The sequence below is a fragment of the Cherax quadricarinatus genome, chromosome 22 (genome assembly GCF_038502225.1).
Source record: "Cherax quadricarinatus isolate ZL_2023a chromosome 22, ASM3850222v1, whole genome shotgun sequence".
Classification (NCBI taxonomy): Eukaryota; Metazoa; Arthropoda; class Malacostraca; order Decapoda; family Parastacidae; genus Cherax; species Cherax quadricarinatus.
The window spans coordinates 12540907-12568430 of record NC_091313.1 but is presented as its reverse complement, the minus strand read 5'-3'; the positions used below and the strand labels follow the sequence as shown (position 1 = coordinate 12568430).

Here is a 27524-nt window from a genome sequence, read left to right as displayed (position 1 = left end):
CATGGGGGTAATGTAATGAATAGGGAATGGGAGGCAAACAGGTTCAATTCAAGAAAGGGGGAGAACAAGTACAATTTTTACGATCAAGAGCCCCTCACCAGCTGAGATAAGAGTGCTCATCTACAGGCCTCATCTTATATTGCATTTCTATTATTATTATTATAATCAAAAAAGAAGCGCTAAGCCACAAGGGCTATACAGCGATTGCATTTCTAGTAAACACAAAGCAGCCATATTTTTCTGGGTCGTTGGACTCGCACATGTTCAAGGTAATGAATAAGAAGACTCAGCCTTTCTGTCAACTCCCTCTGACCTCTCAATTTTCCACAGGGATATTCCTTTCAGTGCTTTCTGAACACCCCCACAACCACTTACAACAACTTTGGTCTGAGGTGAACCACAACAAATTGTTTTCTATCAAACCTCGACTGGAATTCTGGCCATTTTCTTCCCCATCACTGTCGGTTTTGGGAGACTGTACTCACATGCTTACGAACTGGACAAACACAGTACCTGTGTGCAACAATTGTTGGGGTGCCCTGTCAGGCCACCATGCTGAAGAGATTGTCCTATCAGCAAACAGGCAGAATTCATTTCCGACATCTTCGCCGCCCTAAAACACTCACTCTAACTGACCATACTGAGAGTACCACCTTTGACACAGACACTCTCCCTATCTTCTTTTTAAAAGAAACTCTCTTACTGCACCAACTACAATTTAAATTTTACTCTTCCACTAACCCCAGGTACATTAACACTAACCCTCGCTACATTAACCCCGGCTACACTAACACTAACCCCAGGTACATTAACATTAACCGTCGCTACATTAACCCCGGCTACACTAACACTAACCCCAGGTACATTAACACTAACCCTCGCTACATTAGCCCCAACTACACTAACACTAACCCCAGGTACACTAACACTAACTATAGCTATATTAACACCAGCTACACTAACATTAACACTAACACCAGCTACGTTAACACTACGCCAATAACAGCTACACCAACACTAACCCCAGCTACACTAACACTAACAACAGCTACACTAACACTAACAACAGCTACACTAACACTAACAACAGCTACACTAACACTAACAACAGCTACACTAACACTAACAGCTACACTAACAGTAACCCTCACCCCCACCCCTACAGGACCTCACTTTCCCAACCTTTACACATTCCTACTTCTGCACATCTCTACGAGTAGCGCTGTGTGACCCATATAGGTTTAGCAAGTAATATAGGTTATTCCAGCCTAGGTGACCTTTATATAGGCAAGACAAAAGAATGTACATAAATGGTATACAATACCGACAACATGAAGAATTAGACACATGTTCAAACATCTGGGTATATTTACTGGTAGACGTCGGTCCTCTTCACCAACTCCGAGGCTGAGGGACTATTTACCTCATCTTTTGTATATAATTACTCACATTATTTTTTGTATTTTATTGATAAAACCACTGGCGAAACGTCTACAAATAAAGATACCCAGATGTTTGAAGGGGAATTCGGAGAAAGATGTCACAGAACTCAAGAATGATTCTGAGAAATAATTGGCTATGATTGCTGTAAATGGTTTATCAGGATCAACCCCCAGAAAACTTGATCAGTAAAGTTCATCTTATTGATGAAAATAAGATGCAAGAGAAGAAATGAGGAACAAAGAACGGCAAGTAAATAAAAAGCATTGGGAAAAAAAACGAAAAGTATTCACCAACACCATAAACTGGTCATTTATACTGTAGTCATTAAGTACATTTTGATATCAACTAACTTCGACGATATCAAATTATGTATCAATATTTAGTTTATTCAGTAGTTTCTCAGCTAATGTACGTTCGTACTCTTTGAAGGTTTCATCGTGGGTAAACCACATGCCAAGTGCACATCTGCTGCCATCAAGAACAGGTAAAACACCATGAGGATTCTCTGGACCAGAAGAGAAGCCTACCATCCTTCCACACTTTGGATGCACCGCAGCCTGAAAGAAAAATCCACAATTACTGAAAAATTGGAATACGCTCTGGGTTTCAAAAGTCTATCGGTTACTAACGAGAAGAATTAGATATAATTACTTAAATAAAACAAGTGTATGCTACATGTGGTTACATACAGCTTTATTATTAAAGTTTATGCTTCGGTTCCCCAGGCAGCAGATAACCAGCCATCCTAGGAAGGACGAACTTCACACTTCGTCTTTCTTTACTCTATTTCATCTTGCAGTACTGTGCCAAAAAATAGTTTGAATTTAATTTTTACTTGTGTTTAAACCGAATACACGAGCGATGTTATATCAAAGCACCACACAGAAACAAGCGGAGTTATATACAAAGAAATATGTAGTCAGCAAGATTCGTATCTCCAGCTTCTTGTGGATGACTGTTCTAAGGCGTCACTTGGGGAGCTATGCCTCTTCCCACACATGATTTTGAATCCTGCTGCTGAATGCGATCTTTCGGTATATATACCTCCGTTTGTTTCAGCGTGGTGCATATATATATATATATATATATATATATATATATATATATATATATATATATATATATATATATATATATATATATATATATATATATATACGTCGTGCCGAATAGGTAAAACTGGTCAATTAACAAGAACTTATTTAAAATTAAATCCTATCTAAAATTTTCTCGTATACGTTTAAAGACACATTTTTTTCATTTATGTTAATGTACACATTAATAATTTTGTAACAAAAGTACCTTAGAAAACTTACCTAACCTTATTATAACAAGCGCAATTTAATTTAGCCTAATAGAACTAATTATATTTTAGATAAGTTTACAATAATTTAATAAACAATTTAATACACAATGAAATACATTTTTCGTTTGGTTCAGAATGGTTTTTGAGAAATTATTGCATACACAAATTTTCACTTGCCTTATTCGGCAAGAAGAGCGTTGCTATTTAAGCCAAAATCGCAACGTTTACCTATTCGGCGCGACATATATATATATATATATATATATATATATATATATATATATATATATATATATATATATATATATATATATATATATATACATGTATTAACAAAACAGCCATCAAGGAAGGGTGACCGAAACAGAAGAAACCTCTCCCTTATTCATTCAGTCACTCTCTTGCCAGAAACTTATGGACATCACATTTCAGATAACCTGAACTGCAACACCCAAGCCCCTCCTTCAGAGTTCAGGCACTGTGTTTTCCACCTTCAGGATTCAAGACCGGTAATAAGTATTACCTTGCTCACACTCCAACAGCACGGCACTCACTTGTATCTACCATGCTCACACAAGCCTGTGTGAGCATGGTGGGGCGTCCCACCAACCATTGGTGGGACTGCTCTTCCCTGTCTTTCCCTTTAACCAGATTTATCTGCCCTCCTAGATATCTTACTTTGCTCCAACCTTTCTATATAACCAAACCACCTCAACAGCCTCTTCTCCACACTTTAACTAATACTTTTGGTAATCCCATACCTCCTAATCTCCAATCCTGCGAATTCTCTGCATAATATTCACATCGCACATTGCCTTCAAACATGATATTTCCACTGACTCCAGCCTCTTTCTCTCTGCAATATTCAAAATCAATCAGCTACACCCATACAACAGTGTTAGTGTCATTATACTGCAGTACATTCCCTTTTTTGTCTCCACAGATGTCTTAATGCACTACCCCCACCTTTTTCTCCTCATCAGTTTTTAGATTCACCTCATCTGTCATAACCAAATATTTTCACAAGTCCACTCTCAAATATCTAAAAACATTTACTTTCTCCATACTCCTTCCTTCCAGTCTTATACCCAATGTTTTTGCTTCTCTCATAACCTTGCTCTTTCCTGTGTTCACTTTTAATTTCCTCCCAAATTTGTCTACCAATCTTTGCAGCTTCTCTTCAGAATCTTCAAGAGGAGCCGTGTCATCAGCAAAAGGCTACTGTGACAACGCCTGCTCTCTATTAGATTAATTGCTTTTTTGTTTTGTTAGTTCATCACACACCTCTCTCCAACATCCTAGCGTTCATATATTTTACAACTCCATCTATAAATATGTTGACATTACACATCCCTGTCTAAGGCCAACTTTTACTGAAAAATAATCCCTCTCTATCATGCATACGAAAATTTAAGTCTCACTATCCACATAAATGCTCTTTATTAATTTTAATAATCTACCATCTATTCCATATATTTGCTACATCTGTCCCATTGTTTCCTTATTAATCCTATCAAATGTCTGATCAAAAACCATAACAGCAGATAATTCTTAGATAAAGGTAAAACCTTTAGATAAAAATTATTCACTCATAAGGTTCAACAAAAAGACTCGGTCTACATATCCCCTACTCTTCTTAAAACCTCTGTGTTCCATTGCTGTCCTGCTCGCTATCTTACCTTTGATTCCTTCAATAATAACTCTACCATACACTACACCTGGTATACTCAACAGGCTCATTACCCTATAATTCTTACACTCTTTTCTCTGCCAATCTCTAGGTACCTTGGAAATAAATGGTATAAAATACCGACACAATGGAAATATAAACACAAATGCAGTATAATGTGATCCTTTATTGACAACGTTTCACCCACACAGTGGGCTTTTTCAAGTCACACACGGATCTACCTGGGGTTGGAAGGTACGAGAGTATTTATAGTCATGTTCAGAATGTTGAGGTCAGGTGGAGAATGCTGCATCTGATGATCTACCGGGTGGGGTCATGGAGTCTTGGGTAGCTTGGCAGGGGTATTGGACAAGTTGTAGACCTTCTGCAGTGTTGTATGTTCTTATGTGGGATAGCGATGAAGAAGTTTCTTGGCGAGTGGTTCAGCTATGTTATAGAAGCCATTGTTCTGGTTGAAATTGTTGGTTATAGAGATAAGGGATGATTCCAGGATTCTTCTGTATTGAGTGTTGTCTTCTGTGGCTATAAGTCTTGAGTTTCTGTAGTTAATTAAATGGTTGTGTGAATTGCGATGTTGTACACAGGCATTCCTTGTATCGTCAGTCCTGCTTGCATATTGGTGTTCTGAAATGCGTGTTTGGAGGTCTCTTGATGTTTCGCCCACATATAATTACAAGGGATTATGTACACCCCTGCAGAGGATGGAGGCTTGTCCTGTCTACTACTGGTGATGTCCTTGATGGTCGTGGTTGTGGAGGTAGATACTTGGAATGATGTTTTGGCAAAGATGTTGGAAACATGTTTGGCAATGGAGTTGGTTGGGAGGACTATGTATCTCTTCTCGGCAGTGTCTTCTCTGGGTGTGTTGAAGATGTTTAATGCCCGCCGTCTGCAGTCTCTGATGAAGTGACGAGGTTAGTGGAGTTTAGAAAATACTTGTTCAATTATAGTGCATTCTTCCTCAAGGAACTCATTGCTGCAGATTCTGAGTGCACGTAGGAAGAAGCCTATAATCACACCACGTTTGGTTTTGGTGTCGTGGTGAGAGTAGAAGTGGAGAAGATCGTTTTGGTTGGCGGGTTTTCGATAGACTTTAAAACGAAGTTCGTGGTCAGCTTTGCAGAGCAGAACATCAAGGAAAGGAAGAGTGTTGTCGACTTCTTCTTCAAGTGTGAACTGGATTGAAGGCTCGACCTGGTTGAGCTTGTCTTGGAGAGCTTGAACGTTGAAGCGTTTAGGAGTTATGAGGAGAATGTCGTCAACATAACGGAGCCAGGTGACAGACGAAGGAATAATGGTGGAGAAACGTTCGGCTTCTAGATGTTCCATGTATAAGTTCGCCAGGACTGCACTGAGTGGCGAACCCATGGGTAGTCCAAAAGTCTGCATTTGTGTTTATATTTCTCTAGGTACCTTACCATCCCTTTTATTCATACATTAAACAAATACACCAGCAACTCCAAAAAATATATCGTTAACTGCTTTAACATTTCTGTCTTGATCCCATCAGTCCCAACTGTTCCCTTCCCCTTTCATTCTGTGCAGTGCTTTGTATACTTGTCCCGCATTCACATCTCGCTCTTCCTCATTCCTCCAAGATGTTATACCTAGTTTCCAAATGCTTGATATCAATGTTTCCTCTTCATCAACATTCAACAACTCTTTAAAATATTCCTTCCATCTTCCCAGTATCTCTACCTCTCCATCTAGTAATTCCCCTCAGATCTCACACCAAATTTTTTTCTTATATTTAGTAAAAATTATTGAAAATAACCTGATCCAGTCTCTCAATGGCACTTCTTTTGCACTCCGTACACCCATCCTCTTATAAGCATAAATTTCTGCTGCACACTAACACTTCAACTCTGCACCACACATTACCTGTACTCTAGCCACCTTTCTCCCAGTACTTGCTTACTATACTCTTACTATCACCTCAGTACAACCGTCTGGTGCTCCACGGTATATGTCACTTCCTACGAGCCGGCCGCTTTCGCCTCAACACACACAGATTCAACCAGGTAAGACAGGACCTCACATACCTCAGGAATAACATACTTCATAGCCTAGAGCAGGACCACAACACCGATTGGGCTGGACTCATACACCAGGCAAACGTGCAACGCATAAGAGACCCCAAAACTTTCTGGAACTTCATCAACAAAATCCGAGGAAACAACAACAACAAAAAATTCGAACACATCACCCACGACAACAGAAACATCACCGACCCAAAAACAGCAACAAACATCTTCAAAGAAATATGGGAGAATATTTTCCACCCACACCCTCCATTACCAGACACTCTGCCACATACACAACAAATAGACCAATGGAACACTGACCACGTACACCTAACGACACCTGATAGACATATACAACTTGACTCATCACTGCCACTCAGGAACTGGACACCTCATCACAGCCTATGACATAAAAACTCTCATTCAGCGCCTCCCTCCAAAAGCCCCAGGAGCCTCTGGCATCAACCACATCATCCTAAAACACCTCCCTGACTCTATCATCTCAGCCTTCACCAACCTACTCAATGCATCACGAGCATCCGGCTACTTCCCCACTCTCTTCAAAGCAGCCACTGGAAATATAAACACATATGCAGTATAATGTGATCCTTTATTGACAACGTTTCACCCACACAGTGGGCTTTTTCAAGTCACACACAGATCTACCTGGGGTGGAAGGTACGGGAGTATTTATAGTCATGTTCAGAATGTTGAGGTCAGGTGGAGAATGCTGCATCTGATGATCTACCGGGTGGAGTTATAGAGTCTTGGGTAGCTTGGCAGGGGTATTGGACAAGTTGTGAGTAGACCTTCTGCAGTGTTCTATGTTCTTATGTGGGATAGCGATGAAGAAGTTTCTTGGCGAGTGGTTCATCTATGTTATAGAAGCCGTTGTTCTGGTTGAAATTGTTGGTTATAGAGACAAGCGATGATTCCAGGATTCTTCGGAGCCAGAGCAACCATCAATACTCCAACACCACCTACTACACTCTGGCTCCTAATGTCATGATGGGCCCGTCGGGGTTAAAACAACTCTAGGATATATACGGAATGAATAAGGAAGGATGTTTTAGGGATGATGTGGATGAGGAAATGTGATATGCAACATAAATGCGGTATGAATATTCATACTGCAATATGTCAAGTATAGGTTTTTGGTGTATGTCTTAGTTAAGATGTGTATGTCTTAGTTGGAGGTGAATGTCTTAGATTTGGTGTGTATGTCTCATGTCTTAAATTTGTGATTGAAATGTATAAGATGTGGGTGTCTGTGTATTATTTTTTTTTGTGATAGTGATATGTTATAGTGCTCATATTATGTTATAGATGTTGGTGGAAGTGTTGTGGTATTTTTGTGTATGTCTTATTTTTGTGCGAATGTTTAAAAAATAAGTGTTTTCAGTGATCATAGTAGTTTTGAGATGCATGATCTTAGATTTTTAGTGATCTTGGTGATGAGTGTTGATAGATGACGTTAAACATGATATGGAATTGGTGATCGTGATTTTTGTGTGAATAATTATAAAAATGTGTGTTTTCTGTGATCTTGGTGGTGGGGTCATAAAATCTGGTAATCGTCTTGGATATAGTGTTCTTAGATAATGTAGGGTACAACAGGTTGAAACAAGGTGGGTTGGGTGTGATGTTACCAACCACCAAGTAACACAATGGGAGTGTGACGTCACTGGAGGTGAGCTCGTCGGTCCTGTGAGGTGTGACATCGTGTGTTGGTGGTAGTGAGGTGAGTGCGCTTAGATATTGTCAAATATGATTGTTTTGTGTGAAATGTTTATAAAAATGAGTGTTTTCTGTGATATTAGTGATTTTTGAGGTAAGTGAACATGGGTGATTGTAGTTGGTGGTTGTCTTAGATTATGTGTGTGTACAAGATATGTTTTCAGTTGATGGTGATCATGTACTAAGTGTTTGCGTATTAGGTTTGTGTTCATGCTTTTTTTTTTTATGCGCCAAATGGGGAGGGAGTTCTTGGTTATAGTGATTTGAGGGGATTTCTATAAAAAGGATGTTAGATGGTGATGTTAAACTTAGTTTCTGGTGATTTTGACGGTGATTTGGTAGTATTCAGTGGTGATTTGGTAGTAATCAGTAGTGTTTTGGGAGTATTCGGAGGTGTTTGATGGTGTTTTTTTGAAGGTGTTCAAATGATGTGCAGAGTATTTTTTGAAGATGATCAGTGGTGTTCAGAGTTAGTTCAAAGTTAGTCAGTGTGTTAGATATGGTAATGTCTCATGTCATAAGTGTATGAGTTAGTTTTTTTTTGTGTTAATGTTGTAAAGTCTGGAGAATGAGGGAGGAGTTTGGTGGATGAGATGTAATTTCGGTTAATGAAATGTGTAAGTGTGAATGAGAATGTGAATTGGTGGGTGAGTTAGAGAAGACAAAATGTAATGTGATCTTAGTAAAAGTATAGATAGTTTTAGTGATCTTCGTTATGGTGATGTTTTAAGAGAATGTGTACAAAAAAAAATGTGTGATCTTAGTGGTGGGGTTATAGAATTTGGCAAACGTCTTGATTGTGGTGATCTTAGATATTGGAGATATAACATATATGTGTTTGTGTTAGTTTTGGTAAAATGTCTCATGTCATAAGTGTCTGAGTTAGTTTTTGTGTTAATGTTGTAAAGTCTGAAGACTGAGGGAGTAGTATGGTGGATGTGTTGTAATTTCAGTTAATGAAATGTGTAAGTGTAGATAAATTAGAGATGATAAATCTTATTTGGGAGTAATCAAAATGATATTTTGGAAGTGCTTCAGTGTTGTTTGGAAATGTTCAAAGGTGTTTATGTGAGTATACAAATAATTTATGAGAGTGTTCGAAGTAATCTTGGGGTTGTTCTGTAGTGAGATGATAAAGGTTGTGGATGAGAGATATTGAGAAAAGGTGGTCTCAAATGATGTATGAGAGTGTTTTGAAGGTGTTCAAAGTAAAGTGAGGTGTGTGTGTGTGTGTGTGTGTGTGTGTGTGTGTGTGTGTGTGTGTGTGTGTGTGTGTGTGTGTTAGGTGGTCATAGAGTTTTGTGAATATCTTGGTTACAGTGATTTTAGTGGATTTGAGATGGGTGATGAGATGCATTTGTGGATGTGAAATATGATTTTTGTGTGTGTTCAGAAGAGGTGTGTTGGGAGATGGGTGAGTGGATGTGAAGAAATGCGGGTGAGATGGAGAGGGGTATGGGGAGGGTTGTATTAGAAATTTAATGAAATATGGGGAGATTTTACTGAAAATAAAGGTAATGTGTGAATATTTTAAAAAGAAATTATAGAATTGAAAAGTTATGATATATTGGAAAAGAATGGAGGGTGTTGAAACATGTCGCAATAGTTGGGTAGTGAGATTAGTTGATACGAGTATAATATCAATTTATGTGGATACAAGGAGATGTTTATGGAGAGGATTTTATTAGAATTTTAGTAATGTAAAGAGGAATGTGTATTACATTTAAGATTCAGTAAAAAGAAGGGGAAAAAATTGTGAATAAATTGGTAATTGATGAGGGTTGTGGGTAACGTAGTCGAACTAGAGATACCAAAAAAGATGATATAAGTGGGTTGTTTTTGTGACTTTTTCTGATGAAATTAGTTAAAACGAGAAAAAAATTGTGGGTTGTGGGGTGTTGGTGGTTGTGGGTGTTGTTGTCGAACCAGTGATGTCGAAAAAGTGGTTATAAGTTGTGGGTTGTTGATGTGACTTTTTCTGATGAAATTAGTTAAAACGAGAAAAAAAAATTGTGGGTTGTGGGTGTTGTGGGTGTTGTGGGTTGTGGGTGTTGTTGTCGAATTAGAGATACCGAAAAAAGTGGTTATAAGTTGTGGGTAGTTGTTGTGGGGGTGTGGGTGATGTGGGATGTGGGAGTTGTGGGATGTGGGTGTTGTGGGTTGTGGGTGTTGTTGTCGAACTAGAGATGCTGAAAAGTGGTTATAAGTTGTGGGTTGTTGTTGTTGTGACTTTCTGATGAAATTAGTTAAAACGAGAAAAAATTGTGGGATGTGGGTGTTGTGGGATGTGGTTGTTGTGGGTGTTGTTGTCGAACTAGAGATACCGAAAAGACGTTATAAGTGTGTTGTTGTTGTGACTTTTTCTGATGAAATTAGTTAAAACGAGAAAAAAATAGAATCTCCCATAAGCACAGTATCATCAGCAAAAAGTAACTGTGTCACTTCCCATTTTGTATTTAATTCCCCATAATTTAATCCGACCCCTCTCCCGAACACCCTAGCATTTACTTCTTTTACAGCCCCATCTATAAATATATTAAACAACCATGGTGACATTACACATCCCTGTCTAAGACCTACTTTTACCGGGAAATAGTCTCCTTCTCTTCTACACACCCTAACCTGAGCCTCACTATCCTCATAAAAACTCTTTACAGCATTTAGTAACTTACCACCTATTCCATATACTTGCAACATCTTTCACATTGCTTCCCTATCCACTCTATCATATGCCTTTTCTAAATCCATAAATGCAATAAGAACTTCCCTACCTTTATCTAAATACTGCTCACATATATGATATGCTTCAATGTAAACACTTGATCTACACATCCCCTACCCACTCTACAACCTCCTTGCTCATCTGCAATTCTACATTCTGTCTTACCTCTAATTCTTTCAATTATAACCCTACCGTACACTTTTCCTGGTATACACAGTAAACTTATTCCTCTATATTTTTTACAATCTCTTTTGTCCCCCTTCCCTTTATATAAAGGGACTATGCATGCTCTCTGCCAATCCCTAGGTACCTTCCCCTCTTTCATACATTTATTAAAACAAAATACCAACTATTCCAACATTGTGTCCTCCCCTGCTTTTAACATTTCTGTCATGATCCCGTTAGTTCCAGCTGCTTTACCCACTTTCATTCTACGTAATGCCTCACGCACCTCCCCCACACTCACATCCTGTTCTTCTTCACTCCTAAAAGATGATATACCTCCCTGGCCAGTGCATGAAATTACCGCCTCCCTTTCTTTGTCGACATTTAAAAGTTCCTCAAAATATCTCGCCATCTCCCCAATACCTCCATCTCCCCATCTACTAACTCCCCTTCTCTGTTTTTAACTGACTAATCCAATTGTTCCCTAGGCTTTCTTAACTTGTTTAACTCACTCCATATATATATATACAGTAATCCCTCGTTTTTCGTAATTAATCCGTTCCTGGAGCCGTTACTATAAACGAAATTCACGATTTGCGAATCAATTTTCCCCATAAGAAATAATGTAAATACAATTAATCCGTTCCTGACACCCAGAAGTATTAAAACAAAAAAAAATTTTGCATGAAATATACATATAGTACATAAACAATACAATGGGAAATGGTGAATGAAACATTAGCAGCACTTACCTTTATTGGAGATTCTTCTTAGTGCATGGGAGACTGGAAGAGGAGAGAGTTTGGATTGTTTACAGTTTGGAAGGGAAATCGCCTTCCAGCAACACCTCAGGTACCAATTGCTTCTCTGGGGTTGCTTCTCTTCTCTGTTTCTTAATGCCACTAGGACCACCTTGAGAGTCACTCTACTCCTGTCTCGCAAAGTAACTATGGAGAGAGCTCTGTTTCTGGCGTCTCTTTAACACTTCCCGAAAATGGACCAAGACTTTGTCACTGTACATATTTCTCACCTTCTTTACCACAGGCTTGGCACTAGGAGCTTTCTTTGGAGCCATGGTAGCTTATTTTGTAATTGCAAGCACTAAAATAAGTCGAATATTATGAAATATTTCGTAGGAACACTTGAGGGGACCTTCACTCACTGGTAAACAATGCCAGACTGGCTGGGTAGGGAGGTCGCCCCGGCTCACACCGTGCGTACATGTCCCGGACGAACTACTATTCGCGAGTCAACCTATGAAAAGCGAGTCCATGTTTATACGAAAATACCCCTATGATTGGCGAAATTTACAATTGCCGAGAACTACGAAAAGCGGGGGACCACTGTATAATATATATAGTATATATAATATATATATATATATATATATATATATATATATATATATATAATATATATATATATATATATATATATATATATATATATATATATAATAATAATTTGAGCTCGGGACAAAGATGTTTTTTATTTCTTCTAGTCAGCATTAAAATTAGATCCAATTTTATAATAATAATAATAATAACAACAACAATAATAATAATAATAATAATAATAATAATAATAATAATAATATTAATAATAATTATTATTATTATTATTATTATTATCATCATCATCATCATTAATTTTATGTATTCCCAAGGTGGGACCATTAAGTGGCTACCAGAATTTTCTTTAGTCTTGTCATCCTCCAGCCTCATCCGATTGGCTCCCAATTTTCAACTCTTGTGTATGTTAACTAGGGTCCGATTCTCTTGTTAATAACTGTCATATGCACGAGCCCCAAGATAAAAGCTGTTGAACCTGCTCCCATCATCCCGGAATGTCTCCGATAACTTCCAATACCATTAGCAGCAGTAAGGCTTGAAACTTTCCCTAAAGTTGACTCCTAATTGGACGACAGTGGAGAGTGCAGTATAATTGGACGACAGTGGAGAGTACAGTATAATTGGACGACAGTGGAGAGTGCAGTATAATTGGATGACAGTGGAGAGTGCAGTATAATTGGATAACAGTGGAGAGTGCAGTATAATTGGATAACAGTGGAGAGTGCAGTATAATTGGATAACAGTGGAGAGTGCAGTATAATTGCATAACAGTGGAGAGTGCAGTATAATTGGATAACAGTGGAGAGTGCAGTATAATTGGACGACAGTGGAGAGTGCAGTATAATTGGACGACAGTGGAGAGTGCAGTATAATTGGATAACAGTGGAGAGTGCAGTATAATTGGATAACAGTGGAGAGTGCAGTATAATTGGACGACAGTGGAGAGTGCAGTATAATTGGACGACAGTGGAGAGTGCAGTATAATTGGACGACAGTGGAGAGTGCAGTATAATTGGACGACAGTGGAGAGTGCAGTATAATTGGACGACAGTGGAGAGTGCAGTATAATTGGATGACAGTGGAGAGTGCAGTATAATTGGACGACAGTGGAGAGTGCAGTATAATTGGATGGCAGTGGAGAGTGCAGTATAATTGGACGACAGTGGAGAATGCAGTATAATTGGATGACAGTGGAGACTGCAGTATAACTGGACGACAGTGGAGAGTGCAGTATAATTGGGCGACAGTGGAGAGTGCAGTATAATTGGACGACAGTGGAGAGTGCAGTATAATTGGACGACAGTGGAGAGTGCAGTATAATTGGATGACAGTGGAGAGTGCAGTATAATTGGACGACAGTGGAGAGTGCAGTATAATTGGGCGACAGTGAAGAATGCAGTATAATTGGATGACAGTGGAGAGTGCAGTATAATTGGGCGACAGTGGAGAATGCAGTATAATTGGATGACAGTGGAGAGTGCAGTATAATTGGGCGACAGTGGAGAATGCAGTATAATTGGATGACAGTGGAGAGTGCAGTATAATTGAACGACAGTGGAGAATGCAGTATAATTGGATGACAGTGGAGAGTGCAGTATAATTGGGCGACAGTGGAGAGTGCAGTATAATTGGACGACAGTGGAGAGTGCAGTATAATTGGACGACAGTGGAGAGTGCAGTATAATTGGACGACAGTGGAGAGTGCAGTATAATTGGACGACAGTGGAGAGTGCAGTATAATTGGACGACAGTGGAGAGTGCAGTATAATTGGACGACAGTGGAGAGTGCAGTCTAATTGGACAGTGGAGACAGTGGAGAGTGCAGTATAATTGGACGACAGTGGAGAGTGCAGTATAATTGGACGACAGTGGAGAGTGCAGAATAATTGGACGACAGTGGAGAGTGCAGTTTAATTGGACGACACTGGAGAGTGCAGTATAATTGGACGACAGTGGAGAGTGCAGTATAATTGGACGGCAGTGGAGAGTGCAGTATAATTGGACGACAGTGGAGAGTGCAGTATAATTGGACGACAGTGGAGAGTGCAGTATAATTGGACGACAGTGGAGAGTGCAGTATAATTGGACGACAGTGGAGAGTGCAGTATAATTGTACGACAGTGGAGAGTACAGTATAATTGGACGACAGTGGAGATGCAGTATAATTGGGCGACAGTGGAGAGTGCAGTATAATTGGACGATAGTGGAGAGTGCAGTATAATTGGACGACAGTGGAGAGTGCAGTATAATTGGACGACAGCAGAGAGTGCAGTATAATTGGACGACAGTGGAGAGTCCAGTATAATTGGGGGACAGCAGAGAGTTCAGTATAATTGGACGACAGTGGAGAGTGCAATATAATTTGACGACAGTGGAGAGTGCAGTATAATTGGACGACAGTGGAAAGTGCAGTATAATTGGACGACAGTGGAGAGTGCAGTATAATTGGGGGACAGCAGAGAGTGCAGTATAAGTGGACGACAGTGGAGAGTCCAGTATAATTGGGGGACAGCAGAGAGTGCAGTATAAGTGGACGACAGTGGAGAGTGCAGTATAATTGGACGACAGTGGAAAGTGCAGTATAATTGGACGACAGTGGAGAGTGCAGTATATGTACTTGGATGGCAGTGGAGAGTGCAGTATAATTGGACGACAATGGAGAGTGCAGAATAATTGGACGACAGTGGAGAGTGCAGTATAATTGGATAACAGTGGAGAGTGCAGTATAATTGGACGATAGTGGAGAGTGCAGTATAATTGGGGGACAGTGGAGAGTGCAGTATAATTGGAAGACAGTGGAGAGTGTAGTATAATTGGACGACAGTGGAGAGTGCAGTATAATTGGATGACAGTGGAGAATGCAGTATAATTGTATAATTGGAAGACAGTGGAGAGTGTAGTATAATTGGACGACAGTGGAGAGTGCAGTATAATTGGACGACAGTGGAGAGTCCAGTATAATTGGACGACAGTGGAGAGTGCACTATCAGTGGAGAACAGTGGAGAGTGTAGTATAATTGGAGACAATGGAGAGTGCAGTGGAGAGTGCAGTATAATTGGACGAAAGTGGAGAGTGCAGTATAATTGGACGACAGTGGAGAGTGCAATATAATTGGAGAACAGTGGAGAGTGTAGTATAATTGGACGACAGTGGAGAATGCAGTATAATTGGAAGACAGTGGAGAGTGTAGTATAATTGGACGACAGTGGAGAGTGCAGTATAATTGGTCGATAGTGGAGAGTACAGTATAATTGGGGGACAGTGGAGAGTGCAGTATGAGTGGACGACAGTGGAGAGTGCAGTATAATTGGTCGATAGTGGAGAGTGCAGTATAATTGGACGACAGTGGAGAGTGCAGTATAATTGGAGCAGAGAGTGCAGTATAATTGGTCGATAGTGGAGAGTGCAATATAATTGGACGACAGTGGAGAGTGCAGTATGAGTGGACGACAGTGGAGAGTGCAGTATAATTGGACGATAGTGGAGAGTGCAGTATAATTGGACGACAGTGGAGAGTGCAGTATAATTGGACGACAGTGGAGATTGCAGTATATTTGTATAATTGGAAGACAGTGGAGAGTGTAGTATAATTGGACGACAGTGGAGAGTGCAGTATAATTGGGACAGGAGAGTGCAGTATAATTGGACGACAGTGGAGAGTGCAGTATAATTGGGCGAAGTGAGACGACAGTGGAGAGTGCAGTATAATTGGACGACAGTGGAGAGTACAGTATAATTGGGGGACAGTGGAGAGTGCAGTATAATTGGACGACAGTGGAGAGTGCAGTATAATTGTACGACAGTGAAGAGTGCAGTATAATTGTACGACAGTGAAGAGTGCAGTATAATTGGACGACAGTGGAGAGTGCAGTATAATTGGGCGACAGTGGAGAGTGCAGTATAATTGGGCGACAGTGGAGAGTGCAGTATAATTGGACGACAGTGGAGACTGCAGTATAATTGTGCGACAGTGGAGACTGCAGTATAATTGGGCGACAGTGGAGAGTGCAGTAAAACTGGGCGATAGTGGAGAGTGCAGTATAATTGCGCGACAGCAGAGAGTGCAGTATAATTGGGCGACAGCAGAGAGTGCAGTATAATTGGACGACAGTGGAGAGTGCAGTATAATTGGACGACAGTGGAGAGTGCAGTATAATTGGACGACAGTGGAGAGTGCAGTATAATTGGACGACAGTGGAGAGTGCAGTATAATTGGACGACAGTGGAGAGTGCAGTATAATTGGACGACAGTGGAAAGTGCAGTATAATTGGACGACAGTGGAAAGTGCAGCATAATTTGACGACAGTGGAAAGTGCAGTATAATTGGACGACAGTGGAGAGTGCAGTATAATTGGACGACAGTGGAGAGTGCAGTATAATTAGACGACAGCAGAAAGTGCAGTATAATTGGACGACAGTGGAAAGTGCAGTATAATTTGACGACAGTGGAAAGTGCAGTATAATTGGACGACAGTGGAAAGTGCAGTATAATTGGACGACAGTGGAGAGTGCAGTATAATTAGACGACCGTGGAAAGTGCAGTATAATTGGACGACAGTGGAGAGTGCCGTATAACTGGACGACAGTGGAGAGTGCAGTATAATTGGACGACTGTCATAGGTTGCTATGTATTGTCATAGTTTGCTACGTACTCTCACAAGTTGCTACGTACTCTCACAACTTGCTACGTACTCTCACAAGTTGCTACATACTCTCACAAGTTGCTATGTACTCTCACAAGTTGGTACGTACTCTCACAAGTTGCTACGTACTCTCATAGGTTGCCACGTACTCTCATAGGCACTACGTACTCTTACAGGTGGTAGTTAGAGCACTTTCCCCCGTAAGATATTATTGAGGACAGACTACAACAGTGTATGACTCAAGAAATCGTAATGACACGATTGCAAACAAACCATACCCCCGGCCGGGATTGAACCCGCGGTCATAGAGTCTCAAAACTCCAGTCCGTCGCGTTAGCCACTAGACCAGCTAGCCACAATAAAATTCATCCAACTAGGTATATTTCTACACCATAGGAAGGCTAGCACAGGCACCAGTGTGACCACAAATGCAAGTTTTTACAGACGAATCTCCAGCTAGCGTGGCCGTGACGAACTCTAGCTCAATTCCCTTCACTGCCGTCAACATGACTCAAGAAATCGTAATGACACGATTGCAATCAAACCATACCCCCGGCCGGGATTGAACCCGCGGTCATAGAGTCTCAAAACTCCAGTCCGTATGTATATTAATAATAATATTGTAATATATTATGTTTTGTTAGGCTTTAATATTAAGTGTTATTTTCATGTAGTAGGAAACTACTAGGTGGAGCGCAAGTTACTAGCTCAGGTACTAGCCTGCCTCCCGTCATGTGATCCAACCTGACCTCAGCACTCGCTCAGAGTAGGTTCAGAAGCACTCGCTCAGAGTAGGTTCACAGCACTGACTCTGAGTAGGTCCTTAACCCATAGCCCCTTTAGCGCTCGGTTACATTGTTGCTATTCTATAGAATTCACAGTCTCTGGTATGAGACGATTAACTATTGGAGATTGCTAGCTTAAGTAATCCCTAGAGAATGCTTCTCGAAAATAACTAAATAGGTTGCCTTGATAAATTATTTGTGGTGTGGTTATTTAATAATTTATAACAACTTAAACATATAATTATGTTCTTTAATGTGAAGTGTCACTAGGGGTCACATAACAGCTCCGAGAGTATGGGATTTCATTTTTAACCTGATTGCAGGATACGAAAAGGGACTTAATATACATATTAAATAAAGGTCTGAAAGAAGCGTCAAAAGTCATTATTTCCCTATTGTTATGAAATAAGGCCAGTAGTTGTAACAATAGTGATTAGCAGGATAAGAGAGGTAGGTGTGATTAACAGATCATGAAAAAAGAGCAGTATAGTGGAGTAATATATAGTGGAGTAATCAGGTGTAGTGGAGGATGGGACCATCCAGCAGCACAGGTTGATGTCACCTGATGCCAGAGTTTTGACAGTTTAAGATTAATCTTGCCTCAAGTTTAGTACAAGAGAATCTGAAGCAGGAATTATCGCAGGATTCAGGTACCGTCATATCTGCAGATCCTCCTTCATTAACATCTTGACAGCGCTGTTTCATATGATGATTTTGACTTGAAACTCTCACAGTAGTTTCAATCTGGCCTACAGATTTCTTACTTGTCAAATCCTTCATTGTGGCATCGGCAGTTATAACAACTCCGTCTCACGTTTAGAAACGATTTCGGTTGCTTCACTCTGGGAGAATGATGACACTATCCGAGACACAGTCTTGCATAACAGTGTTCATGACGCCAAGCACCCGTCTTTTAAAGTCAATAATGAAATGGGAAGGAAAGTCAAGTTTGGTGTGTATCTAGAGAATGTGCAATACACTCTGTAAGCTCTCAAAAAGAAATCGATGCTAAATCCTTGTTTAGCCTTAGTTTCGTGGTCCGAGAAGACGCGCATCACGTCATGTTGTATCAGGTACATGTAGAAATAATAATAATAATAATTATTATTATATAGCTGGTCCCAACATGCAATCAAATTAAATTTCTCATATTTCAAGATTACAAAAAAAAATATTTATATAAAAAAACAGCTAATGTTGGAGTGGCTGTTGTACTTTTATCAGATCTTAAGGGCCCATTCGTACGTGTGCTTGTTAGCAAGCTGGCTCCAGCATGTACACACATTCGTACGTGTGCTTGTTAGCAAGCTGGCTCCAACTTATACACACATTCGTACGTGTGCTTGTTAGCAAGCTGGCTCCAGCTTGTACACACATTCGTACGTGTGCTTGTTAGCAAGCTGGCTCCAGCTTGTACACACATTCGTACGTGTGCTTGTTAGCAAGCTGGCTCCAGCTTGTACACACATTCGTACGTGTGCTTGTTAGCAAGCTGGCTCTAGCATGTACACACATTCGTACGTGTGCTTGTTAGCAAGCTGGCTCCAGCTTGTACACACATTCGTACGTGTGCTTGTTAGCAAGCTGGCTCCAGCTTGTACACACATTCGTACGTGTGCTTGTTAGCAAGCTGGCTCCAGCATGTACACACATTCGTACGTGTGCTTGTTAGCAAGCTGGCTCCAGCTTGTACACACATTCGTACGTGTGCTTGTTAGCAAGCTGGCTCCAGCTTGTACACACATTCGTACGTGTGCTTGTTAGCAAGCTGGCTCCAGCATGTACACACATTCGTACGTGTGCTTGTTAGCAAGCTGGCTCCAGCTTGTACACACATTCGTACGTGTGCTTGTTAGCAAGCTGGCTCCAGCTTGTACACACATTCGTACGTGTGCTTGTTAGCAAGCTGGCTCCAGCATGTACACACATTCGTACGTGAGCTTGTTAGCAAGCTGGCTCCAGCTTGTACACACATTCGTACGTGTGCTTGTTAGCAAGCTGGCTCCAGCTTGTACACACATTCGTACGTGTGCTTGTTAGCAAGCTGGCTCCAGCTTGTACACACATTCGTACGTGTGCTTGTTAGCAAGCTGGCTCCAGCTTGTACACACATTCGTACGTGTGCTTGTTAGCAGGCTGGCTCCAGCTTGTACACACATTCGTACGTGTGCTTGTTAGCAAGCTGGCTCCAGCTTGTACACACATTCGTACGTGTGCTTGTTAGCAAGCTGGCTCTAGCATGTACACACATTCGTACGTGTGCTTGTTAGCAAGCTGGCTCTAGCATGTACACACATTCGTACGTGTGCTTGTTAGCAAGCTGGCTCTAGCATGTACACACATTCGTATGTGTGCTTGTTAGCAAGCTGGCTCCAGCTTGTACACACATAGACACATTTTTTAAGTCTAAATTACAATTAATACCAGTAATACATACCTGGTGTGACAAGCCTGATCTATCGTGTGTGAAAATAAAGTCGCCTCCTTGGAATTCGTCGTTCAGGTACAACAAAGCACTGGGGGAAAAGACCATCAAGAAAATATGAGTATGTTGTCTTTATTTGTAGATATTAATTATAAAAATTCCACTTCAAGTGTGAGAAGAAAGTAATAAAAGTTGGATATTAGTTTGTTTTAATTAAAAAAGTTTCATTTGAGCGAGAGTTAATAATATGTCCGATATTTTTACTACGATATTATTGAAAATTTATTTGCCAGCATGACATTTATAAGACCCCGGAACGTTCTATGTTACCATAACAGGCAATGACACTCATTCTTTCTCAGAACCATGATTAAATTGATCAATATTTATTTATCTGATCAACAAGGTGATATTATCTTTACATTCAATTGATAACCAATCATAGAATATGTATCCAATAAGTGCATACATATTCATAATTATTTCGATAATGACACATACTTTAGATAAGACAGTTATTGCAAATCAATTTAGATTTTTTTAAATATTTTCAGCAGGAGTATATATATATATATATATATATATATATATATATATATATATATATATATATATATATATATATTATATATATATAAACACTAATCTCTGGTTGAAGGGGGCTCGAACCTTGGAACAAGGTACGCATTGCTTTAACCACCGTACCAATACCGTAGCGTCCAGCCAACGCTAGACGTTTTGATCCAAGGCAGCTAGCATTCAGGCACATGATGTTAGCTATTTCATCTCATCCCCTGCATGCATCGACCGACGGGAGATTTTTACAATATATATATATATATATATATATATATATATATATATATATATATATATATATATATATATATATATATATATATATATATATATCAATAAAAACACTGCACTAGCCAAGGATTCGAACCCATGTTGTACTGGCCTGCCTCATGGTAAGCGAGAACCACATGACGCTTCAAACCACAGGACCACCCAACCCTACAAGATTAGCGCAGCCAGCACACAGCTAGCTGTTGGGCCACCATCCGAGGGCATACGGAGGTGTGAGAGCTTCTAAGCTAATTTCATTCTCTTCCCTGTTTGGTGTACTAGCCTCACGAGCAGCATTTATATATTGTTGTAACCACAACGAGTGGTAGTGTGTCTACTATTGTTCTGTTGCCCTTGTTGCATTCTTCTCATGGCCTCCTGTAGTTCTGTGGCAGGGTGTACAATTACTACAATTACCACCTTATGGCCCTCAGACTAAATTGTTCCTACTATGTAGCCCCTTTTGCCCATTCCATCCATTCCTTCCATTTCCTCAAATCACCACCGGTTTTGAATTAGTAGTGCATCCCCTCCTCCCCCCTCTGTTCCCTCTATCTTTCCTCAGGATTTGATAACTGGGTGGAAAGAATGCATCTGTTATCCTGGTGAGTTTCAATTCTGTAAGTGTTATTATGTCTGGGGATGTCTCCTTGATTCTTTCATGCCACTCCTCACATTTATTCAGTCTGCATTTGTATACCAAACCTTCAACTTCTTTTCCAAAACTGTGATCTGGGGGGTACACTGGGGTTGGGGAAGCAGGAGACCTGCTGAGGAACTATGGGTGGTTGCTGTGGAGGTGGAGTTTGAAATGAGGTGGGTGGGAGCATTGGGCATGGCATGTGTACTTTGGGTTAGAATGTTTGGTTGCATTGGGGTTGTCCTGGTTGGGGGGTTTCTGTAGCTGCGAGGGAGGTTGTATTTGATCTTCCTCCTGAGTCTGGATTCTCCTGTCCATTTCCATCTTCACCTCTCTTCCCTCCTTCTGCCTTTGTACCCTCTCTTTCAGTTCTTGCCTTTCTTCTCGTGTTCTGTTGTGGTCGAGATACACCCTCTGGTATGCTTCCTCCTGCAGGATCCTGTTTCAAGCTGCTTCTGCCTTGAAAATCACTCTGACCAGCCGGTGTCTTCCTTTTGCATACCCCCCTATTCTCAGAAAATTTGCCAGCTGGGTCATGTCATGTTCTCCTATTGCTTTCATGATGCTTTCAATCACTTTTTTCTCCCCTTGTCTTCTTGCTTTGTAAGTTTCCCCTTTAACTTCCTGAAGCCCATAAACCAAGACTGATCACTCCCTTTCATTCTGCCACTGCATATCTCCTATATTATCCCTGATTTGATTTAGCTGCCTCCATTGCAGCTTTCCTTGCTTCAGTCTCTTCACTGTTGTCCCTGGGCCCAGAGGTCTGTCATTTTCCCTTTTCAGCTTTCCCTGGGCACTGTTGTGGTCTGTTAGGGCCTTTACATATAGCTTAGCTCTTTCAATTTCTACAGTCCCATCGATTGTTCCTGATGTGATCCTCTTTTTTTTTCTCAGACTCCACGATGATCTGATAGGGCCTCTGCATACAGTTTCGCTCCTTTGTTCCCTACAGGCCCCTTGTTTGTGACTGAGGTAACAGTTTCTGATGTCATGCCTGCATTGTTCTTTACTTCTTTAGGCTGTTTCAGATTTTTCAATTCCTCAGACTTCCTCTACTAATCTCTGAATCTGCTGCTGTGACTTGCACTCAGCAGCTATCCTCTCTAAGCTCTTCTAGCTTCCTTTCCCACTCATGTTCCCTTTTCATGAGCTCTGCTACCCAATCTTCCTTCCCAGACTGATCCTCCAGTCCCCCGTTTTTCCGTCCTGCTCTTAGGCAACCCCACATTTTTTTTATTGCCACAGAATGAAAAAAAAAACTTATGCATTTCTGTGTGGTTGTTTGCGATGTTTTTGTCTGAGTGTGTGGGGAGAGCAGAGGGAGGGAGAGGAGGAGGCTGGAGACAGTGGCAAAATGGGAGAGAGGTGGGGAGGTGGAGAAGGGAATATGGGGAGAGAGAGGGAGAGAGAGGAGGGAGAAGCAAAGGAGGAGAGAGAATGGGAGAGGGAGAGAGGGGTTAATAGAGAAAATGTGAAGGTAGGAAATCGATTCTCTGTTCTCCAGGACGAGTGCACTTCAGTGGTTAGTGAGGTTGAAGGTACCACTGATTCCCCTGCTAATCAAGGTAAGAATATTTTAATAGTAGGAGATTCTCAGGTAAGATATATGGACTGTGCTTTTTGTAACAGAGACAGAAAGGTCAGACAGAGGGTGTGCCTTCCTGGAGCTGGAGTTGGTGACATAGTTAGCAGGTTGGATAATATTATGTCAGGTAATGGGAACAAGCCCATTATCTGTCTTAGTGCTGGGGGTAATGACATTGGGAAGGGCAGGAGACAGCAGCTGCTGAATAAGTACAGGTCAGCCATAGAAGTAGTTAGGTCTAAGGGAGGGATCCCAGTCAAATGTAGCATCTTGCCTAGAAAGGGAGTGGGCAATGAATGGATGTCTAGGGCAATTGGAATAAATTGCTGACTAGACAGGTACTACAAGGAACTTGCAATGCCATTCATTGATAACTGGGGCCTATTCTTTGGCAAATGTGATATGTATGCAAGGGATGGGGTTCATCTCTCTGGGGATGGAGTGGTTGCATTAGCCAATTCGATTGAGAGGGTAATTGATGACTTGTCTAGGAATTTAAACTGATAGATTATAGACATATGGGTGTTTGTGGGAAACAATCAGGCAGTTATTACCGGGATACCTCAGGGATATGTTTAAAAGACAATATTCAAAATAAAGTTCCTAGTAATGGCAAATCAACTGATCAACAAAGAGAGATAGCAGAGGGCAAGAGTGACTAGCTCCCTTAAGGTTTACTATACAAATAGTAGGAGTTTAAGAAATAAGATAAATGAGCTAAGATTACTTGCAAGTGTAGGTAATATAGATATTATTGGTATAACAGAGACCTGGTTCAACCTGAAAGATAGAGAAATGCCTTCTGAATGCAACATACAGGGTTATAAACTATTCCACACTGATAGGGTCAATAGGAAGGGTGGTGGAGTGGCGATGTATGTCAGAGAAAATTTAAATTGTTGTCTTAGACATGATATAAGATTAGAAACATCGAACACAGAATCTGTTTGGCTACAGTTTCTCGAGGGTCGTGACAAATTAATTTTGGGTGTGATTTATAGGCCCCCAAACCTAGATAGGGAGTGCAGTAAGCTGTTATGGGACGAAATTCATAAGGCATCTAGATATGAAAATGTTGTGATAATGGGAGATTTTAACTTTAGACAAATTAATTGGAACAATATGACAGGAAATCTTGAGTCTAGTGGCTTTCTTGATACAGTTCAGGATTGCTTTTTAGAACAGGTTGTGACAGAACCAACTAGAGGAAACAATCTGCTTGACTTGGTTCTTGCCAACAAAGAATCACTAATTTATAATCTTGAGGTTAATGATGAGCTTGGGAAAAGTGATCACAAATCACTTAGTTTCAATATATCATGGAATTACCCAGATAACTGCAATCAAATCATGTCCCAGATTTTCGCTTGGCCGACTTCATGGGACTAAAAAATTACCTGGGTGGGCTAAATTGGGATGTCCTGACTATGGGTCAGGTAGGTGGTGATGGTTGCCAATATGACGTTTTTCAGAGCATAGTTTTAGCTGCCCAGACAACTTTTGTTCTGAGTATGGAAATTAGATCTAACAAAAATGATCCCAGATGGATGAACAATAGATTAAAACATCTCATTGGTCAAAAGAGAGGCATATATAGGAGTATCAAAAGAGGGGATGGGCAGTTAAGAAATCAATATAATAAATTTAAAAGAGAAATAAAGAAAGGAATAAGAAAAACAAAAAGGGATTATGAGGCTAAGGTCGCAAGGGATTCAAAGACTAACCTAAAAGTGTTCTTTCAGGTATACAGAAGTAAGATTAAGGACAAGATTGGCCCACTTAAGAGTAACTTTGGTCAAATCACTGACAGTGATAGGGATATGTGTGAAATTCTCAATACCTACTTCCTCTCAGTTTTCACCCAGGAAAATACTAGCGATATTCCTGAAATAATAGATTACGTAGAACAGGATGGTAATAAACTGTGCACGAGTGCGGTAACTAGTGACATGGTCCTAAGACAACTAGAGAAACTAAAACCTAACAAATTCCCAGGCCTTGATGAACTGTTTGCAAGGGTGTTAAAGGAATGTAAAGAGGAACTTAGCATACCTTTGGCTATTATTTTTAACATATCACTACAAACTGGCATAGTGCCTGATAAGTGGAAAATGGCAAATGTAATACCTATTTACAAGGCAGGTGACAGGTCCTTGGCTTCGAACTATAGACCAATAAGCCTTACCCCCATAGTGGGAAAATTTTACGGAATCAGTAATTGCTGAAGCAATTCGTAGCCATCTTGATAGGCACAGATTGATTAATGAATCTCAACACGGTTTTACAAAGGGGCATTCCTGTCTTACGAATTTACTAACATTTTTCACTAAGGTTGTTTGAGGAGGTAGATCATGGTAATGAATATGATATTGTGTATATGGACTTCAGTAAGGCTTTCGATAGAGTTCCAAATCAGAGGCTATTGAGGAAACTTGATGAAACTTAAGGCACATGGAATAGGAGGAGAATTTTTTTCCTGGGTAGAGGCATGGCTGACAAATAGGCAGCAGAGAGTTTGCATAAATGGGGAGAAATCAGAATGGGGGCACGTCACAAGCTTTGTTCCTCAGGGGTCATTGTTCGGCCCGTTGTTGTTCACAATTTACATAAACGACATAGATAAGGGAATAAATAGCGACATAAGCAAATTTGCTGATGACGCCAAAATAGGCCGCCGAATTCATTCTAATGAGGACACTAGAGCACTCCAGGATGATTTGATTAGACTGATGCAATGGTCGGAGAAGTGGCAGATGCAGTTTAAAATAGACAAAAGCAAAGTTCTAAATGTTGGACAGGAAAATAACCATGCGACATATAAACTAAATAATGTAGATCTTAATACTACTGATTGTGAAAAGGATTTAGGAGTTCTGGATAGCATTAATCTAAAACCAAGACAACAGTGCATAAATGTTTGCAATGAAGCTAACAGAATTCTTGGCTTCATATCTAGAAGTATAAATAATAGAAATCCTCAGGTTGTTCTTCAACTCTATATATCCTTGGATAGGCCTCATTTAGACTATGCTGCTCATTTCTGGTCACCGTATTACAGAATGGATATAAATGCTCTGGAAAACGTACAGAGGAGGATGACAAAGATGATCCCATGTATCAGAAATCTTCCCTGTGAGGATAGACTGAGGGCCCTGAATCTGCACTCTCTCGAAAGGCGTAGAATTAGGGAAGGATATGATCGAGGTGTATAAATGGAAAACAGGAATAAATAAAGGGGATGTAAATAGAGTGCTGAAAATTTCCAACCAAGACAGGACTCACAGCAATGGTTTCAAGTTGGAAAAATTCAGAATCAGGAAGGATATAGGAAAGCACTGGTTTGGTAATAGAGTTGTGGATGAGTGGAACAAACTCCCAAGTACAGTTATTGAGGTTAAAACGTTGTGTAGTTTTAAGAACACTCCACTTCCCGTGGAGTGTTCCTTCCTTCAGTCCCTTTCCTAGCTATGACCCCTATGCTCACTGGTTTGTCCTTCCTGTTCACCTGTTCCTGGCCCCACAGGTGTCTGGTAAGGTCCCTGCACATGTCCTAGTTCCTTCAATGCCTTCCAACTTCTCATTCTGTCCTAGTGTGCTCCCTGTCTTTGTTTTGGCCCCATGTGGGTTTGACAGGACCTCTGCATACAGTTTAGTTTCCATGCTCCCTTCAGACCCATTGTCTGTGTCTGATGTAGCCATTGCTGATGCTACTTCTGTAATATCTTTGTCTCTATGCTGTTTCAGATGTCTCAGCTCCTCTTCTAATCTCTGTATCTTGTTTTCTGCTGCTGTGGCATGTTGCTTCCACCTTCTGCATTCTGCTGCTAACCTCTCCTCCATCTTCCTTGCCAGCTCATCTAGCCTCCTTCCCCAGTCTTCCTCCGTTTTTTTGAGCTCTGCCTCCCAGTCCTCCCTCCCAGATTCGTCCTTCAGGCCCCTTGTTCTCATCCTAGTTCTAGGTTCCCCCATTGCTCCACAGAAGGAAGGGGGAGAGGTGGTTAGGGGGAGTGAGGATGGATGGTTATGGGGAGGGGGATGATGGTTATTGGAGGGGGAGAGGTAGTTGGGGGAGGGGGTTAGATGGTTTGGGGAGGGATTAGATGGTTTGGGGGAGGGGTAGGTGGCTAGGGTGAGGGGGAGAGGTGGTTAGGGG

At 40.6% G+C, this 27524-nt stretch overlaps 1 protein-coding gene across 1 annotated transcript in view; it reads right to left on the bottom strand.

The window, feature by feature from the left end:
* Window positions 1-1726: 1726 nt before the first annotated feature.
* Window positions 1727-27524, bottom strand: part of LOC128689794 (prolyl 3-hydroxylase 1) — a 141384-nt gene continuing 115586 nt past the window's right edge. Inside the window, exons 12-13 of the mRNA XM_070087681.1 lie at window positions 20307-20385; window positions 1727-2000 (exon numbers count right to left, since the gene is read on the bottom strand). Of these exons, the coding sequence (XP_069943782.1) occupies window positions 1809-2000; window positions 20307-20385 (271 nt within the window). The 3' untranslated portion in view covers window positions 1727-1808. The remainder of the gene's footprint in view (window positions 2001-20306; window positions 20386-27524) is intronic.